The sequence below is a fragment of the Hyperoodon ampullatus genome (assembly GCF_949752795.1).
Source record: "Hyperoodon ampullatus genome assembly, chromosome: 5".
Lineage (NCBI taxonomy): Eukaryota > Metazoa > Chordata > Mammalia > Artiodactyla > Ziphiidae > Hyperoodon > Hyperoodon ampullatus.
In genome coordinates, this window is record NC_136918.1 from 45348139 (window position 1) to 45368481 (window position 20343).

Genomic DNA, 20343 nt, shown 5'->3' on the forward strand with positions numbered 1-20343 from the left:
TTGCCAAGCTTGGGATCATGGGACACACCCTAGTGCCAGGTCTGAAGGAACAATTGTCTGATTATCTCTGTTTCCTTTTTAGCTTCCTTTTTAGCCCCAAAGCTCACGCATTAGCAATTCCACAAACTAAGGGAGGGTCGAGATGCTGGGTAGCCAAAAAATGGCAGAGGTCCACCCCACTTTTCCTGTGAAATTTTGATTATAACTTATGTGATATCAACTTAATAATTCTTTTCCCCTGTCTATCCAGCTATATTTGTGTTTGAGGACTCAGTTCGTAATCAGTGGCAGCCCTTGGTGTATGCTAGTATAAGAACAGATAATACTGCTATTGCTGTGCTGCTACTACCTCTGTTATTTTTTATCTCTATTATCATCAAACAATAAATCCTCATTATTATATAGAGATTTATAGTTCATAGAGTGCTTCTAATAGAGATTTATAGAATAGAAGGAAAATGTATTATTTTCACTTAATACTCAGAATTACCAAGGTAAGCATAATTATTGCCATTTACCAACGAAGAAATTGTGGTCCTCGTACAGTTCACACAAGAAGTGCAAGGTAGAGCTGGAACTTGAATCCAAAATTTCTGATTACCTCTGCAGTAATCTTTCCACTGTAACAGTCAGCGTGGTGCTTGTTTATTTAGTAACAGATGTTTATACCCAGGACAAGTGAATTTTCCTACTAGAGAGAGTGATGTTTTTGGTTTAATCTCACATTGTTCTTTGATTTGTTTTATTTTGTTTTCTTTTAGGAAGACATATTTCGGCAAATGAAGCTCTTAAGCTGGGTATTCTAGATAAAATTGTGAACTCAGATCCGGTTGAAGAAGCAATCAAATTTGCCCAGAGAGTTTCAGGTAAAGAAGATAATAATAAAGCTAGCACAAATTGGAAACAAGTTAAATGTCCATCTTAATAAGGAACTCCTTAAATATTTTATGGTACATCCAAATAGAATATGATACAGTTTTTTTTTAACTGGAGTATAATTACTTTACAATGTTGTGTTAGTTTCTGCTATACAATGAAGTGAATCAGCTGTATGCATACCTATATCTCCTCCCTCTTGAACCTCCCTCCCTGCCCGCCACCACCCCACCCATCTAGGTCGTCACAGAGCACCCAGCTGAGCTTCCTGTGCTTTATAGCATGTTCCCACTAGCTATCTGTTTTATGCATGGTAGTGTATATATGTCAATCCTAATCTCCCAATACGTCCCACCCTCTCCTTCCCTTTCTGTGTCCACATGTCCATTCTCTACATCTACGTCTCTATTCCTTCCCTGCAAATAGGTTCATCTGTACCATTTTTCTAGATTCCACATACATGCGTTAGTATACGATATTTGTTTTTCTCTTTCTGGCTTACTTCACTCTGTATGACAAGACTCCACATCTCTACAAATGACCCAGTTTCATTCCTTTTTATGGCTGAGTAATATTCCATTGTATATGTGTACAACATCTTCTTTATCCATTCATCTGTCGTTGGACATTTAGGTTGTTTCCATGTCCTGGCTATTGTAAATAGTGCTGCAATGAACATTTGGTAACATGTGTCCTTTTGAATTATGGTTTTCTCAGGGTATATGGCCAGGAGTGGGATTGCTGGGTCATATGTTGGTTCTATTTTTAGTTTTTTAAGGAACCTCCATACTGGAGGTTTATACAGTGGCTGTATCAATTTACATTCGCACCAACAGTGCAAAAGGGTTCCCTTTTCTCCACACCCTCTCCAGCATTTATTGTTTGTAGATTTTTTGATGATGGCCATTATGACTGGTGTGAGGTGATACCTCATTATAGTTTTGATTTGCATTTCTCTAATAATTAGTGAAGTTGAGCATCTTTTCATATGCCTCTTGGCCATCTGCATGTTTTCTTTAGTGAAATGTCTATTTAGGTCTTCTGCCCATTTTTTAATCAGGTCGTTTTTTTGATATTGAGCTCCATGACCTATTTGTATATTTTGGAGATTAGTCATTTGTCCATTGCTTCATTTGCAAATACAGTTTTAAAATGAATGAGAAACTCTATGTATTGACATGGTATGAATGCCATGATGTATTGTATGGTTAAATGAAAAAAGCATCATTGTGTACAGTGGTTCAACATTTGTGTAACAAGAAAGGGGGGATGGGCTTGAATGTTTATAAGGGAGAGTGTATATATGTAACTGTCTTTGTATAGGATACTTCTGTAACTATTCACAAGAGAGGATTGATGGTTGCCTCTGGGAATGGGGCTGACCAACCAGCAGAAGCAGTTAAAAGTAGATGTCCCTTTTTATTCTTCTGTACCTTTTGTATTTTTATTGAATGAGTGTATCTTCTATTAAGAAACATAACTAAAATTTAAGAAAAACCAAGCAAACAAACATTTTAGCCATTAGAAGACAGGCTCTATAATTCACCACAGTGAAGCCATGGTTCTGTCTCAGTGAGCTACGTTTTCTCTCTCTCACTGGTTTCTCACTTTATGGACTCATGACATTCCTTTAAGAGTTCTTTGGAGTGGCATTCCTGGATTTCTTTTTTTTAAAAAAATGTTTCTTTTTGATTTATGGAGGTTGGCAGCAAGATGAAGAGGGTTAAAGAGCATCAGAAAAAATAATTGGGAGGAATGTTGGGCTATAGGCAGAGTGTTCATCTCCCTCGGTTGGTGGTGGGTAATGGCTAGGTGTCATTCAAAGGCTTCTTTTGAAAAAGTCATTCTTTTGTCCACCCTGGCAGGGACCAAACACTTCCCTGAAATAATCTTTCTTTTTGTGGCTCTAACCAGTTACTGTTTCATTTCAATAGCAAAAGCTTGAACTGGAAAGGCCAGGAACTGTAAGGAGAAAATACTGGTGACTCTAAAGAGAGTTAGCAAGGCTTTGCCCAAAGGGGAATGAGTTTCCTGCTGTCTTTCTCTGCTTTCCAGATAATCTTCACCACAGTTTCATTACTGGTTTCATTGTGCCTCCTGGAAGCACTTATTGTTTTGTTGGAAGTCATTTGGCCTACAGCAAAGGCTATTTGCATTTGTAGGTCCCTAAATGTTTTTTGGTTCGGGGCTTAAGAGAGACCCATGTCTATCATTTACACCTGTAGTTTTAGTTTGTAAAGGCCCTGATTTTGACAGAAGTTCTTTTCTTTGACTGATTTCCAGAGATTCAGATTTGAGAGTTAAGTTACTACAAGAGATAGATGAGCATCATGGTTTGGTACACTTATAAAATGATCTGTTTTAATTACTAAAATTTATTTAGTTTTAAAAATTAATTTTACATTAAAATTTTAAACACTAAATTGTTATTTTTTAAAAATTTATAAAATGTTCTACTCAATCTCAGTAATATTACAGTTTGTCCACTTGGTGGCATCCAAATATTGAGGAGGAATCATTTGCTTTAAAATTTGGTAATTTACCTGTTAACGATAGGAGAATGGTTCTGGGCTTTGGACAATTATGTATAACTATTTTAAATTATAATCATGAAAACTTTGTAGAAATGTAAAATTGTGATATAAAAATGTCTAAATACAAATTTACATATAGTCTATACTTATAGCTACATAGAGTATTATGAATACAGACAAAAATTTTGTTGTTGTTTTTTAAACATCTTTATTGGAGTATAATTGCTTTACAATGGTGTGTTAATTTCTGCTTTATAACAAAGTGAATCAGTTATATATATACATATGTCCCCATATCTCTTCCCTCTTGCGTCTCCCTCCCTCCCACCCTCCCTATCCCACCCCTCTAGGTGATCACAAAACACCGAGCTGATCTCCCTGTGCTATGCGGCTGCTTCCCACTAGCTATCTGTTTTACGTTTGGTAGTGTATATATGTCCATGCCACTCTCTCACTTTGTCCCAGCTTACCCTTCCCCCTCCCCATGTTCTCAAGTCCATTCTCTAGTAGGTCTGTGACAGACAAAAATTTAAAGAAAATACACAAAGATGAAAATAAGTTGTTTTCCCCCCAGAATTTCTTAAATGATTTTTGCTTTTGTTTTGATTTTTCCAGCTTGAGGTATAATGTACACACAATAAAATTCACCCATTTTAAATGAAGAGGTCGATGAATTTCTGTAATCATTTGCAGTTGTATAACCACTGCCACAATCAAGATATAGTTCTATCACCCTAAATAGTATTGTCATGCCTCTTTCCAGTAGATTCTCTCCCCTGCCCTTGGCTGCAGACAACCACTGGCCTGTTTTCTGTTACTATAGTTTTGTTTTTTAGAATTTCATACAGCATGTAGTCTTTTGTGTCTGGCTTCTCTCACTTAGCATGTTTTTGAGGTTCATGATGTTCTTTCATGTATTAATTTTTTATTCTTTTTTTGTTACTGAATAATAATCCATAGTATGGATATACCACAATATGTTTATTCATTTATCAGTTGATGAACATTTAGGTTGTTTTCGCTATGGGTGTACACAAGTCTTTGCAGACATTATATTTCCCTTTCTCCTGAGTAAATACCTAAGAGTAGTATTGCTGGATCATATAGTAAGTATATGCTTAATTCTTAAATGCTTTTTAAACTTGGTGATTAATATAAAACCATTCATGATTTGAAAGACACTATTTTTTGCCAAGCAAATTAACAAAGATAGAAAAAATAATATGCTCAGATTGAATTTAAATAAGCACTTATTAAACAGCTTGTAGTATATCCTGCCTGTCTAGATGGCAATTGGGCAATCATGTATTGAAGCTTATTCTTACATTTTGACTTACTATTTCTATTCTCAGGCATTTATCACAGAGAAATAATCACAGAAGTACACAAAGATTTGCATACAGTGATACTCACTGAAGCTTTATTTATCATTATAAAATGTTGCAAACAACTCAAATATCTAATTCTAAGGGATTAATTACATAAAAGATGATAGATCTCAGTGAAGCAACCCCATTCAGCCATTAAAACTTCCATTTTTAAAGGAAATTGAAGAGTTTGGAAAAATGCTTACATGTAATATTAAGTAGAAAAAAAACCAGATAGGAAGTTGCACAAATGTGTGTGTGTGTTCATATGCATATTTACATACAGAAAAAAAACTACAAGGAGATATAACAGATTTTTAACAGTGGTTGTATTTGGATGGTAGGTAGTGAAGACCTTTTTTTTTTTTTTAATGTTTATCTTTTCCTATTATCTGAGTCATTAAATTTACCCAAAGGAAAAAGGAATGCCTGGCCAGTGTGGAAGGGGTACAGTCTAGTAGAGAAATAGGTTTAGGATTGGATGTCAGGAGGCCTGGATTATAATTTTAACCTATAGCTATATGGACCCTAACAAATCAGCTTTGGGGCTTTATTTTCTTCATCAATGAAAGGAAAAGTTTCAACAAAATGAGTTGGTTTCAAACCGTGTTCTGAGACCTTATGGGCTCCAGTTTTTTGTCTTGCTACAACCTGGACAGCTCTACTGTGTCTCTTTTGAGGTTTAGGGTTTAGAATCCCAAGGAAAACTCTGGTACTTTTACTTTAAATAAAAAATGAGTTCCACTGTTTAGAATCCTATGATTTCTTCTTGGTGCTGCTCTGTAATAGATAAACACTAGAGATACAAGGTAGAGAAATAGGGCAGATCAATGAAGGACTAACTCAGAGAATCTTATCTACATTTACACTTATTATCTTACAAAATGTGTAGTTTAGCTAGGCTTACTTATTTTGCATTTCATTTTCATTTGAGGTCTTGTGCTTTTCCTTTCTTTTTTTCCTTTGTTTGCTTTTAAATATAGCTATTAGACTGTGGTTTTTGGCAGAACAAAATTGATGGATTGATTTGAAGGACAGACTTCACAAAAATCTATTATAAAAATGTATATTTATGTTTTATAATAGATATTTATTATAAATATATGACATAAATAGTACAGATATTTATTATAAATATATTATAAATATGAATGTATAAATATAATATAAAATATATATATATATTTTTGCGTTATGTGGGCCTCTCACTGCTGTGGCCTCTCCCGTTGCGGAGCACAGGCTCCGGACGCACAGGCCCAGCGGCCATGGCTCACGGGCCCAGCCGCTCCGCGGCATGTGGGATCTTCCCAGACCGGGGCACGAACCCGTGTCCCCTGCATCGGCAGGCGGACTCTCAACCACTGCGCCACCAGGGAAGCCCAGAATATTTTTTATTAAAATATATTGATGTTAAATATATGTGCATTTACAAATCTATAGTTATGTGAAGCTAGTGCAATTGTCTTGATCTAGAGGAATGGTTCTCAAACGTTACTGTGCATCAGAATCACTTGGAGGGTCTGTTAAAACATAGATTATAGGACCCCACTCATTACTTTCTGAATCAGTACATCTGGGATGGGGCCCAATTTGCATTTCTAACAAGTTCCTAGGCGATGTTGATGCTGTATTCTGGGGACCATACTTTGAGAACCACTGATGTACAGAGAACAAGGGTGAGAATGGAGATAACTTTTCCTAGTTTTGACTTTTTACATGCAAACACTACTTGCTGTCTTAAAGATATTAGTAAATCAGTTCTGCATGGTTAAAAAACGTACATGTATGGTTGCACATCTTGTGATCATACTAAAAACTCCTGAATTAACAAACTTTAAAATGATGAGTTTTATTGATGTGATTTATATCTCAATTTTAAAAGTACCTGTAAAATTTTTGAGTTCTCTTCTTCCGTTTGTAAAAATATTCCATTAATTCAGCATATTCTCACTCCCCATCACTACCCCCACCCCCACTGCTGAAATGTTGACTTAAAAAAATAACAAAAGGAAAAGATTAAGAACACTTATTTAGTTTCCACATCCAATAAATAAGTTGAGAAGGAAGGAAATTTCTAATGGTCAATGTTGCAATCAGCAGTTTTGGAGCCAGTTATGGGTGGGAGGGGATTGTAGGAGGTTAACATATATATCTAAAAATGTGATTTGGGAAGTAGCTGCAAACTTCTCTACAAACTTAACACGCATCCTGGAGAGTTGACTGTGGAAGTTAGTTAGCTTCATGTATCTTAATGCTTTTGTTACATGAAGCCTCTTAGACTACTGCAGTGCAATTGGTTTAGCAGAGCAATTCAAAATCACTTGGCCAAACCAGATTGCTTTGGCTAAACTGGGGACAGGAGGGTCCTGTAAAATGCTATTTATTTGCATTTGGCCAGCAGCCTGCTTGTTCCCAAACTGAGTAAGAACTCATTGTTCCCACGTGCATGATTCTGGCATGAAGCTGAAAATGTGTACTGTTAGTCAAAGATGGGCACAGGGGACATCCAAGTGGGAGCCTCAACTCAGGAACCCAGTGCTCTGTTTTTGTCCCTGTAATGAACTCTGGTCCTGTTACTATGACTGCACTGGGCTGTGTTAGCCATTTTTAGGGATTCTTATTCTTCCCAAAGACCTTGATCTGTTTAGATTTCGTGGCTTAAAAAAAAATCTTAGTGGTTTCATCTGTCTTTCTCTTCATTTTATCTTTTGCGCTTTGTAATTTATTTTTACTGTCTGTGAACATTTATATAAACATGTTTCACAAGAGCAGAGTGACACTGCCGTACCTAGGAAGCCTGAGCACACGTCTAAACTGGGCTTCTTTTTTATGTACCCCAGTTCTTTAGGGACCCCCCCTCAAGCCTGGAAAAATGCAGTTGTTCTGTTTGTCCTTTGCAGCCCTTCTGTGAGAGAGAGAGCTTGTTGTTTATGAGAATTAGAGAAAAGAGAGTCCTTTATGTCTTAGGAAACCATTCTGTAAACTGCACATTATGTCTCTCTTTATCCTAGGCAGAGAAAAATCTCTTCCTGTTAGTTTACTAGAAAGGAAAGAGGGAAAATAATCACCATCTTTTCTTCCTTTGGGCATGTGAGTCCCTTATTTTTTTAATTAAAACTTCTGCCTTAGAAAACTTCAAAGAATTAAGAAAAAAATGTGAATGGGTCAGGGAAAGAATTCAATTATAAGCATATTTGAATCATTAATTAGTTCTTCACTTTCCCATGTTCCTGGCAGCTAATGCTGGTGCTGACCTGCTCACACTTGCCTCTCTTATTATGTAGTTACAGCTGAGTGACTTTAAAACTACCAAGAGTCTAAAACTACCAGCTGTATAAGAAATACACTTTGAAAACACCATACTTGTAGACCCAAAGTGGAAATTCTGAGTATATTTTGTAGTAATAAAATGAAGTTTTAAGATAATAGCATCCTTCAGTTACAGCCACAGAACAAAAGGAATAGGAAATTGACAGGGAAAAACCTTCTAATGGTTGTGCCATGATCCAACACTCTCCAGTGGATATGCTTAGTTTGGCCTTAGGCTTGTCGGGACAAGTGCTCTGGGGGGCTCCCAAAATGTGCATCTGTAGTCTCAGAGGTTCTGAGTATCCCCAGAATACTAAGAATATGCGAATTGGCTAAAATTACTGCACACCATTAAGTTTTTTTCTTCTTCCTTTTTTTTTTAAGACTTTTTTGATATGGACCATTTTTTTAAAGTCTTTTTTTGAATTTGTTACAATATTGCTTCTGTTTTATGTTTTGGTCTTTTGGCCGCAAGGCATGTGGGATCTTCGCTCCCCAACCAGGGATCGAACCTGCACACCCTGCATTGGAAGGCGAAGTCTTAACCACTGGACCACTTTCTTCCTTTTTTTCTTTCTCATCTCTTTTCAATCTCTGGCCCAGGTTAGAGTTGCTAGGAGTTACAGCTGTCTTTGATACAGTGGCTGACATATGCTCTGCTCTTGGACCTCCCAGAGGCTATACCTCAAAATCAACTATTGAATTTTTTAAAAATACTCATGCCCAGGCCCCACCCTTAAAGATTCTCAACTGAGTTCACAGTGGGGCATGGGCATCCAAACTTTTTAAACTCCTCAAATAACTCTGTTGTGTGCTATGATGTTGAGAATCAGCCCCTGTCATGGTGGGGCTGGTGGTAGTGTCACAAGGACAGAGATCTAGCTCTAAGATATCCCAAACCCATCTATGCTCTGTCCCAGGAAAGACTGCAACAGCCACCTGTTGTCAGATGCCACAACACTGACAGCTCTGCCTCCTTTACTCTTCCACTTGTCCTTTACCCACTGTCCTCTCCCCACTGTCTGTTCTTGTCTCTCTTTTGAGCCACCAGGGAATTAAATCAGCTGTAGGCCCCGGAAAGGTCTTCATCCTTCTGCACTGAGCTTGCCTTCCTATAAATTGAGGATTGGGTAACTCATTGGTTAACTGAGCAAGTAATTGGTAGCCTGTTGGGTAGAGTTCATGTTTTTCCAACAATAGCAGGGTTAACAGGGACCACATGCTGCTACTCACCATCTTTCCTCCTTTCCTGAATCTTATTCTTATATCATATGGGAAAGCATTAATTTAAAAATCCATTCTTTTCAATTCTACATAGTAATCAAGCATTAAGGAAATGTTCTTGCCTCCTAGGTTAAAAAAAAAAAAGGTTGAGATTATACAATGCCTCACAGATACAGTTCTTCCTTGTGCACATGATTATATCCAAACCTTACTCTCCCTTGGACACATAGTAACATACCAATGCCAGACTGGCTCACATTCATCTGTCTTTTTATAGTGAAACTGCTTTGTAAGCTCTGGTAGGTTTCTGGTCTAATTAACTAAGGTGTACATTTTTGATATATTGCTTTATTTTTTAAGAGATAGTAGCACTTTTTAGGAAACAGTTTCTGGAATACTATTTTAGAAAACAGTTTTGTTAAAAGTATAAGTTTGTTACACAAATTTATACACATTTATACTTTTTTTTTTTTTTTTTTTTTCCGTATGCGGGCCTCTCACTGCTGTGGCCTCCTCCGTTGTGGAGCACAGGCTCTGGACGCGCAGGCCCAGCGGCCCTGGCTCACGGACCCAGCCGCTCTGCAGCATGTGGGGTCTTCCCGGACCGGGGCACGAACCCATGTCCCCTGCATCAGCAGGCGGACTCTCAACCACTGCGTCACCAGGGAAGCCCCACATTTATACGTTTATGTAAACTTTAAAATTATTCTTTTGAGTTATTTAAAAAAATAGGACCATGAATTTCTATATGATTAGAAATTCATATATAATATATGGAAAATATTTATTTTATGCTATTAAGTATTTATATTCAGGGACATGGGGTCATTCTTTATTAAGGTATTATTTTATGTTCTTCAATAAAATGTTATATAGACCTTCTTAAAGGTCTTGTACCTTTCTTAATAAATTCATTGCTAGATATTTTTTAACAGCCTTAATGAGGCATAATTTGCCTTTGAGTTAGAGTTGTGCAACCATCTCCATAAATCAGTTTTAGGACTTCTCCACTATCCCCCAAAGTTCCCTCTGCCCTTTTGCAGCTTACCCCCACTCCCACCCCCAGCCCTAGGCAACAGCTGATCTTTCTGTCTCTATAGATTTGCCTCTTCTGGACATTTAAAATAAATTACATCACACCAATATGTAATCTTTTGCATCTGGCTTCTTTCAGCTTGCATAATGTTTTTAAGGTTCATTTGTGTTGTAGCATGTATCATTAGTTTGATCCTTTTTTTTTTTTTTCCTGGCCACGTTGGGTCTTCGTTGTGGTGAGTGCGGGCTGCTCTTCGTTGTGGTGCGTGGGCTTCTCATTGTGGCGGCTTCTCTTGTTGCAGAGCACGGGCTCTAGGCACTCGGGCTTCAGTAGCTGTGGCATGCAGGATCTAGAGCACAGGCTCAGTAGTTATGGCACACGGGCTTAGTTGCTCCGCAGCATGTGGTATCTTCCTGGATGAGGGCTCAAACCTGTGTCCCCTGCATTGGCAGGTGGATTCTTAACCACTGTGCCACCAGGGAAGTCCCTTTTTAAAAAATTAATTAATTAATTAATTTAGTTAGTTTTGGCTGCGTTGGGTCTTCATTGCTGCGTGCAGTCTTTCGCTAGTTGCAGTGAGCGGGGACTACTCTTTGTTGCGGTGCTTGGGCTTCTCACTGCAGTGGTTTCTCTTGTCGCAGAGCACGGGCTCTAGGCACGCGGGCTTCAGTAGTTGTGGCACGTGGGCTTCAGAAGTTGTGGCACACAGGCTCCAGTAGTTGTGGCACGTGGGCTCAGTAGTTGTGGCTCTCGGGCTCTAGAGCGCAGGGTCATTAGTTGTGGCTCACAGGCTTAGTTGCTCTGCAGCATGTGGGATCTTCCTGGACCACGGCTGGAACCTGTGTCCCCTGCATTGGCAGGTGGATTCTTAACCACTGCGCCACCAGGGAAGTACAGTTTGATCCTTTTTATTGCTGAATAGTATTTCATTGTATGGCTATACCACATTTTCTTTATCCATTCATCAGTTGGATATTCACATTGCTTTTGGTTTTGAGCTACTATGAATAATGCTGCAGTGAGTATTCACATACAAGTTTTATATGTTTTCATTTCTCTTGGGTGGATTCCTAGGAGTGAAATTTCTGGGTCGAACAGTAAGTTTATGTTTATCTTTTTAAGAAACTGCCAAACTGTTTTTCAAAGTGAATGTACTGTTTTACATTCTCACAAGCAATGTACGAGGGTTCCAGGTACTCCACATCACCACCAACATTTTGTGTCATGTCTTTTTGATGATAGTCCTTCTAATGGGTCTGTGTTGGTTATCTATAGTTGCATAACAAATTATCCCAAAATTTATTTGCTTAAAATCAAACAAATACTATCTTACAGTTTCTGTGGAATCTGGGTGTGGTTAGCTAGGCCCTCTGGTTTAGGGTTTCACAAAAGACTACATTCAAGGTATTGCGGGGGGAGCTGTATCTACCTGGAGGCTTGACTGGGGAGCGATCTGCTTCCAAGCTCACTCAAGTGGCTGTTAGTGGAATTCATTTCCTCTTGGTCTGTTGAACTGAAGGCCTCGGTTCCTCACTGGCTGTTGGCTGAAAGCCTCCTTCAGTTCTTTGCCTCATGGGCTTCACTGGAGGGCAGCTCACCCATGGTAGCTTGTTTCCCTCAGAGTGAGCAAGTGAGAGAGCAAGAGTCCTTTTGTCATTTAATCTTAGAAACGACATCCCATTACTTAGAGGCTGCCTACCACATTCATTGTGGTTTTAATTTGCATTTCCCTAATGACTAATGATGCTGAACATTTTTTCACTGCTTACTAGCTGTTTGTATATGCTCTTTGGTGAAATATCCACTCAAGTTTTTACCCAGTTTAAAATTGAGTTGTTTGCCTTCTTATTATTGAGTCATAAGAGGTCTTTATATACTCTGGATACAAATACTTAATTAGATATTCTGTATGCAAATTGTATTCATTTTCTACTGCTTGATAACAAATTACCACAAGCTCAGCAGTTTTAACAACACAAATAAATTACTTAGTGATCTATAGGTCAGAAGTCTGGTAGGGGTCTCACTGGACTAAACCCAGGTGTCAGCAGCTGCACTCCTTTCTGAAGGCTCTAAGGGAGAATCTGTTTACTGCTCACTCGGGTTGTTGGCAGAATTCAGTACTTGTGTTGTAGGACCAAGGTCTCCATGTTTTTGCTGGTTGTAAACTGATGGCCATTCCTAGCTTCTTAGAGGTCACTGCATTCCTTGGCTCTTGGCCCCCTTCCACCATGTTCAAAGCCAGATTGTCATCCATGGAGCCAGTCCTTCCTGTGTTGCATCTCTCTGACTCTTCCTCTCTCACTCCAGCTGGGAAAGGCTCTCCTCTTTTAAGCATTCGTGTAATTAGATTGGGCCCACCTGGATAATACATGTTAATCTTCACATTTCAAGGTCTTTAACCTTAATCACTTCTGTAGAGTCTCTTTGCCATATAAGGTAATATATTCATAGGTTCTGGGGATTAGGAAGTAGACATTTGAGGAGGGTGTTATTTTGCCTACTACACAAATATTTTCTCCCGGTCTATAGTTTATCATTTCATTTCATTTGCTTAATTGTGTTCTCTGAAGTACAAAAGTCTTTAATTTTGATGAAATCCAACTTATTGATTTTTTTCTTTCATGGATTGTGCTAAGAATACCTTGCCTAACCAAAGGTCATAAAGATTTTTCTTTTTAAAAATTTTTATAGTTTTAGCTCTTCAATTTAGATTTATGATCCATTTTGAATTAATTTTTATATATGGTGCTAGGTAAGGATCTAAGTTTGTTTGTTTGTTTGTTTCATGTGGATATCCAGTTGTCCTCAGCATCTCCTTTCTGTCATTAAATTGTTTTGGCACCTGTGTTGAAAATCAATTGGCAATGATTATAAGGATTTATTTTTTGAACTCTCAATTCTCTCCATTGATTTGTATCTCTATCCTTGTGCCGATATTACACTGTCTCCTTTTCTAGGTATTTTAAAGTTTTTGTTACTGTTAAGAGTGAAGTTAAAATTATTTTGAACCTAAAATATTATTAACTCAGAACAATTTTCCTTAAGCTCACTGGCAGATTAATATAATTAATCTATCATAATATTATCTTGGCCTTGAAGTAAAAAGAAAGTGTAACTTTTATGCTTCAATTAGGAAACTGGAAATTGCTTTGAATCTATTAAATTCTATCTAATGGGACTAAGTTGCAAAGATGTCAGGGATTTTGGTATTAGTATTACATTAAATATCTTGATGAATAGTATTTAATTTCATATTTTGAATTTGAACAACTTATTATTATCATTATATACACATATTCCCTTGGTATAAGTAACATTTCCAAATTTTCTTTCTTATTTCTTTCAGATCAATCTCTAGAATCTCGTAGAATCTACAACAAGCCGATCCAGAGCTTGTCCAACATGGACACCATTTTCAGTGAAGCCCTTCTGAAGATGCGGAAGCAGCACCCTGGGTGCCTTTCTCAGGAGACTTCCATCCGTGCAGTCCAGGCCGCTGTCCAGTATCCCTATGAGGTGGGCATCAAGAAGGAAGAGGAGCTGTATGTGTACCTTCAGAGATCAGGGCAGGCTAGAGCCCTGCAATATTCTTTCTTGGCGGAGAGGACCACAAATAAGTGGTCCACTCCCTCTGGAGCATCCTGGAAAACAGCACTGGCACAGCCCATCTCTTCTGTTGGCATTCTCGGTAAGAACATGGGTAATGTCACTCCCCAAATCTGCACATGTAAAGTATTACCATTTGCTTAGGGCCACCAGGTGCCAGGCTCTTTGCTAAACATATCACTTGTTTTACCTAACTTAATTTTCACTCCAGCCCATGAACTATCTTTACTTTATATGTGAGGCCTAGAAACACTAACCTTCTCAACAGCGAGCTAATGAAACCCAAGTCATCTAATGTAGGTCTGTCTGATTCCAGACTCTGGGCATTTTTTAACTCATTTCTACCTCTTCCATGTCTCTCATTCCTGGATTTTCCAACAATGATTATTAATATGTTGCACATTTCAAAGTGTGTTCTGTCACTCCTATAGCTAGGGATTTGGAATGAAGGCTATATCTTTCTGGTCCTTGCATCCATTCACTTCTCCTGGTTCAAAACCACTATCCTCAAATTCATTTGAACTCTGAAATAGTGGCTTCCCTACTTTTTTCCCCTAGAAAATTTCTCAAACAAAATATCTTCTTTCCTCAGAAGCTAGCTCTCTGATTGCCTTCTTCAGGCCACTTTCCTAAACTTCCCTTTCTCTTAGTCTTGGCCTAAGAATGGTCTTGGGTAGATTCCAAACCTTCTGAAATAGTAAGTGAAATGTTATATGTATTAGCTTGTATACAGTCTTCTGGGGGAGGAGGTCCAAAGTTTACTAAAAGCATCAACTTTCTTAACCCTCACCCAGCTCTCTAACACCAACCCAGCTTGGAGGGGAAGAGCCCTCTCTATATCTTCTTAGTCTGTTGTGGTTTCAGTCAAGTTTGGGAATAAAATAGTGTGTCTTTAACGCAAACACACTGTGCTCCTCTAGCAGTGACTCTGTTCACTTGTGATTTTTTAAGGAGATGGATAAATAGTGTGACAAAGAACCATGAGTATCCCTTTTTTATACTCTTTTAGCAACATCAATATTTGTTCCCAGTTATGTACTTACCTGTTTCTTCTTCCTTGTATTCCTTCAAGCCAAGAATAATTAATGCAAAATAATAGTAAAAGTTTTAAGTTTATTAGTATCATGTTTGTCAACCATCATTTGAGAATTTCCCTATTTCCTTATTGTGAGCTTTTTAAAAATACTTCAGGTTTGTGTCTAACATGGAATGTTTAAAAGTTTAAGGTTGTTTTTTTTTAAGTATACCCCACATTGTTCTGAAAAATATTTGAAGAAGCATTTAAACTGTGTAGAAGACAATGTGGATAAAAATAAAGTGAGAGAGTTCATCATTTCCCCCTTCTTCATGTTTATCCACATCCCGCTCTGCACTTCTTCTTTGTGACACAGCCTCCCGCGGCACCCTGTGTCCTCTGGAACACGCCCACAGCCTCATCTGGTTTACTAATGGCTCCCCCTCTGTCTCCTGCCTGAAACCTGGCTTACCCTGGGCACCTGCTTCTACTGCAGCCCTGTCAAGAGAATGCTGTTGCTTCTCCCACACTCCATGGACCTCACTGTCACTTCCCAGTTCCCCTCTCAGACCATTACCCCTTTCAGGACACTCTCCTCTGTGATCCTGCCATCCAGTCGTATCACTTTATCCCTCCTCATTACTGTCAGTGCTCCCCTGCTTTGCCCTCATTTTAGTACCTGGCTCACAGTTATCCTCTGTGGCCCAAATCCTGCTGCCATCTGGTTGTCTTCATCCTCTGTGTGAATAATTCAGCCCTGAATAACCCAGCCCTGTTGCTTCTGGGTTCCTTCACCCCCTCAGATCCAGTGACGCTCACCTCACTTCACTTCTGTGACCCACACTTATGGCTTCACTGTAGGTCTTGTCTTTACCCTCAATATTTCTCCACCTGTGAAATGAGAAATCTCACTTTTTCACTACAACCTTGTATTTTCCCACATCCCTTTCTCGGTTATTCTAACTAGCACATGTGTTACTTGATCAGCTCCTCCTATCTTTACTTTCTTCTCTATTCAGTTTTCATTTCCAGTCATCACTTCAGCTACTCTCTTACCAATGTCCTCAAATACCACGACTCATCCTTTCATTATGCCCCCTGGCAAAACCCCAGCCCTCATGAGCCCAACTTTGCACTTCCATGAGCCTATGTTCTCAGATCAGGCTGATGCAAACAGCAAGTTCACATTCTCCCACCTCGCCTGTCAGAAGGGGAGAAGACTGCAGTTGACCAAACACTGCAGAACCAGTAGTCAAAGCATCCCTTATCCTGTATTTACTTCTCTGAGTAGAAGAGGTTCTTGACTAGATTTAATTCCATGGCAGTTAAAGGCAGTGATTTGGTACAGGAGCAGGACTCCTGGTCCCTATCTGTGTGTGTTTAATGAGGAAAAATTAAGAAACTAAATTCAATGTAAATGCAGTATATACCTATGAAAACATAATTACCAACAGTGAAAAGTTTGGTCTTTCAGCCCTTTGTTGTTGAGAACTTTGAGACCACAAGGTTGTGAAAAGAGAAGTTAGTAGCTAAGAACTTTTTGAAAGAAATAGATACTGTTTTCATGTATATTTTGTTTCAGTGATTAAATGAAAAGTATCAGTTTATAGAACTGAAGAAGATCTAAAATTATAGCTAAGACACTTCTAAAAAACCTTAGTCTGGCCCACTTTGTGGTTTGGATTAGGAGTTGTTTGGAGCCCCAGTGGTCCTTCAGCAGACCTGCTCTGAGAGGTGAGCACCGAGGAGTTCTGCTCCATCTTCACCAGGTGGCCTTCCTTCCCCACTGTGTCCCATTCTGAGATATCACCTGCATGACATTATACTTCACAAAGCGCTTTCACATAAACTTCTCATTAGTCCTTACTGTCCCTGTGAGTTTATAATCTCTACATGGTAGGAATTTTCAGCTTGGGACTGAAAGCTAGGAGGCCAGGGTTTTGAACCCCCAACTCTACCTCCTATTTACCCAGGCCAAAGTTTAGGATACAAGCTGCTACAACAGTGAGAGCTATCCAGGCTTCTTGTTACTGAGTGAAATGCAGATGCTTAGTAAATTTGGAAACCTAAATGTTTTAAATAATTTAATATATATATAGTATATTAAATAATTTAATACAATTTAAAAATTAAATATATTCCAGAGAAACTAAATCAGTGATTTCTTATTATTGATAACATTCTTTATTCAAAACCAATTGCCACAGGGGATTAAGAGGCACAAATTACTATGTATAAAATAAATAAGCTACAAGGATATATTGTACAGCACAGGTAATATAGCCAATATTTTATAATAACTTTAAATCCAGTATAATCTATAAAAATTTTGAATCACTATGTTGTACACCTAAAACTAAAGAATATTGTAAATCAACTAAACTTCAATTGAAAAAAAAAGAAACAATCCCCAAAGCTAGTCATTGTGAAGTGTAGAAGAGTTATATATACATGTCTTTCACAAAACATCCACAGTGGGTTGGTTAGGTAACAGGTAACCTGCTGCTGTAACAAATAACAATCTCAGTGGCTTAGCACAATAAAGATCATTTTCCTCCTCACTCCGCAGTAATTCTAGAACCAGGTTCTTTCCAAGTAGCGGCTCTGCCATCCTCCTGGATAAGGGTCAGCAAACTTTTTCTGTAAAGTTCCAGATAGTAAATGTTTTAGACTTTTGGGGCCATATGGTCTCTTTTGCAACTACTCACCTCTGCTATTGAGGACAAAAACAGCCATAGAGCAATTTCGTGGACGATGGGTGTGCGAGAGCATCTGCAGGTGCCAGGCGGGAGGGGACCGGGAAGACCCAGCTGAGGGTGTGTGGATTTGAGCCTTCGCATTTCTAACCTGAGATCTTGAAATGCATCGTGATTCCTGTCTGCTGGACTGTAAAGTTCATGTAGGTAATCTTGGAAAGAATGGTAACAAGGCTGAATTGGAACGAACTTTTGGCTATTATGGACCATTCCAAAGTGTGTGGGTTGCTAGAAACCCTCCCGGCTTCGCTTTTGTTGAATTTGAAGATCCCGAGATGCAGCTGATGCTGTCCAAGAACTAGATGAGAGAACACTATGTGGCCGCCGAGTAAGAGTGGAATTGTCGAATGGTGAAAAGAGAAGTCGAAATCATGGGCTGCCTCTTTCTTGGGGTCATCGCCCTCGGGATGATTATTGGAGGAGGAGTCCTCCATCTCGCCACACATCTCCAAGACGGAGAAGCTTCTCCCGCAGCCGGAGCAGGTCCCTTTCTAGAGACAGGAGAAGAGAGAGATCACTGTCCCAGGAGAGAAATCACAAGCCGTCCCGATCTTTCTCTAGGTCTCATAGCCGATCTAGGTCAAATGAAAGGAAATAGAAGACCAGTTTGCAAGAGGGAGTGGTGTACAGGAAATAACTTCATTTGACAGGAGTATGTACAGAAAATTCAAGTTTTGTTTGAGACTTCATAAGTTTGGTGCATTTTAAAATGTTTTAGCTGTTCACATTTGTTTGTCCCTTGGAACAGTGACACATAAAGATGTAATTCTCTATGGTTTGAAATGGATCATATGAGGCATGTAATATCAAGAATTGTTACTTTACAATGTTCCCTTATGCAAAATTGAATTTGCTTTGAATTTTTAGTCTTGCATAGACTGATAATAAACCTCTAACTCCTGTTCAGCTAAAGTGTGATGTTTAATATTATGGAAACAAAACTGGCAAAAATTGAAAAGACTTTCTGTAGCTGGGATATGCAGCTGTAGTTAAGCAAGCAGTCTTTAAAAGCTGCTGTGAGCACAAGCCAGCAGGTAAAAATTAAAGCTGCACCATTAAACTAGATTAGAGGTTTAAAAATTCCACTAGTCTTCACCCCGGACAAGAGGTTCTCCGGTGGGTTTAGAATCTAAGACGTTTCAAGAAAGTTAGTTTACCTTTGCTTTAGGTCATAAGTTCCTTCTGTGATTGCTGTATATGAATACATAGCTCTTTGTAATATTATTTGGAAATTTGAGACTATTCAATATACCAATGTCCTGCTAGTTTAAGGGTACATTGTAGAGCTGAACTTTGAGTTACCGTGCAAGATTTTTTTTTTCATGCTGTCATTTGTAATATGTTTTGTGAGAATCCTTGGGATTAAAGTTTTGGTTACAAATTGTTGTTTAACCTGAAAGCCTGTTTTTCCTTGCAAAACTAAAATCTGAGCTTGGTACCAATCAAGTCCAGGTATAACATTCCTATTGGAAGCCATACTTACATTTTCTTGTAAAGTGCTTTTGAAAATAAAATATTAACATAATTGTGTAATAGTTGAACCCACTATTACCATAGTTCTTGTCCCATAGAAGGCAGTTGGTTACACAAATCTTATTTTGTAAGAAACACAATTTGAGGCTTTTGAAGTGAAGGGAATTTTTGGTTGTCTACTTAAGTGATGATACATTTTTAGGAGTAGAAGCCAGTTCAAAGTCCATGATATTCAGTGACCAGCATTTTAAAGTATAGCCACCTGATACATTATAATCCAAAGTTGCTGGTAAAAAAACAAACAAACAAGAAACAAAACAAAACACTTTAGCACAAAGTAGAACTTTAAACGTTCCACAAAGCTTTAAAAATTGCTTCCATTTTATATAATTTGAGGTGTTGCATGGAAATTCTAAATTGATCCATCATGATGTGAAATTCACTATCTGGTTCAAATGTAACAGTGCATAATTGAATATGGAGGCATGCATAACCTTCTTCTTAGAAATCTAGAGGAGCTGTAATTTCAAATTTTTGTGCAATTAGATTAAATCATAATGCAACAGTCTCTTGGCTTAGTTTCCTTAAATGTGCTATTTAAAGATAGTTTTGGATTATGCTGTACTGACTTTCTTTAATATAAAAGATGTCATTGTATTAATCTATAAGGATGTTTTATAAGATACAGATCCTAAACAAATTATTTCCAGTGGTCCTTCTTCACCTTTCATGCACATATCAAGGGAGGAAAGTCCTGGGTGTCACAGGGGCAGAACTGGTGTCAGTGGAGTTCAGTATGAGCCTTGTTACAGAAGACACTTTTAAGACTGCCTATTGATTTACTGGGAACTCGGGCTTTGGGCCTTTTGTCTTTCAGCATTTCATAGCTTAAAACCTTTGTTAGGATCAAGCAAGGCAAGATAGCTAAGAATTCATGGAAGTAATATGGTACATCAATATTACACTGCTCTTATAAATCTACATGGGCATTTTTGGCAGTATACAACTTGCAGAGTCTTAAATTGGAAGGGTTTCTGTAAAAAGGATAGTGGATTATAGCTATAATGTGGCTAATACAGACCTGATATAAAATTAACCTCTGGGATTTAACCTTAGGGTCCAAATTTGCAATCACTTTAACCAG

At 38.3% G+C, this 20343-nt stretch overlaps 1 protein-coding gene and 1 pseudogene across 2 annotated transcripts in view; both read left to right on the forward strand.

Annotated features, from left to right (window-relative positions):
• The window catches only part of EHHADH (enoyl-CoA hydratase and 3-hydroxyacyl CoA dehydrogenase), a gene marked incomplete at both ends in the record, with an annotated part of 50856 nt that overhangs the window by 24357 nt on the left and 6156 nt on the right, over positions 1-20343 (forward strand). Inside the window, 2 exons of the mRNA XM_079705073.1 lie at positions 766-866; positions 13696-14037. Coding sequence (XP_079561199.1) covers positions 766-866; positions 13696-14037 — 443 coding nt within the window. The remainder of the gene's footprint in view (positions 1-765; positions 867-13695; positions 14038-20343) is intronic.
• On the forward strand, positions 17831-18324 carry LOC307053597 (serine/arginine-rich splicing factor 3-like; annotated as a pseudogene). The gene has a single exon. The product of its transcript is annotated as a serine/arginine-rich splicing factor 3-like (transcript).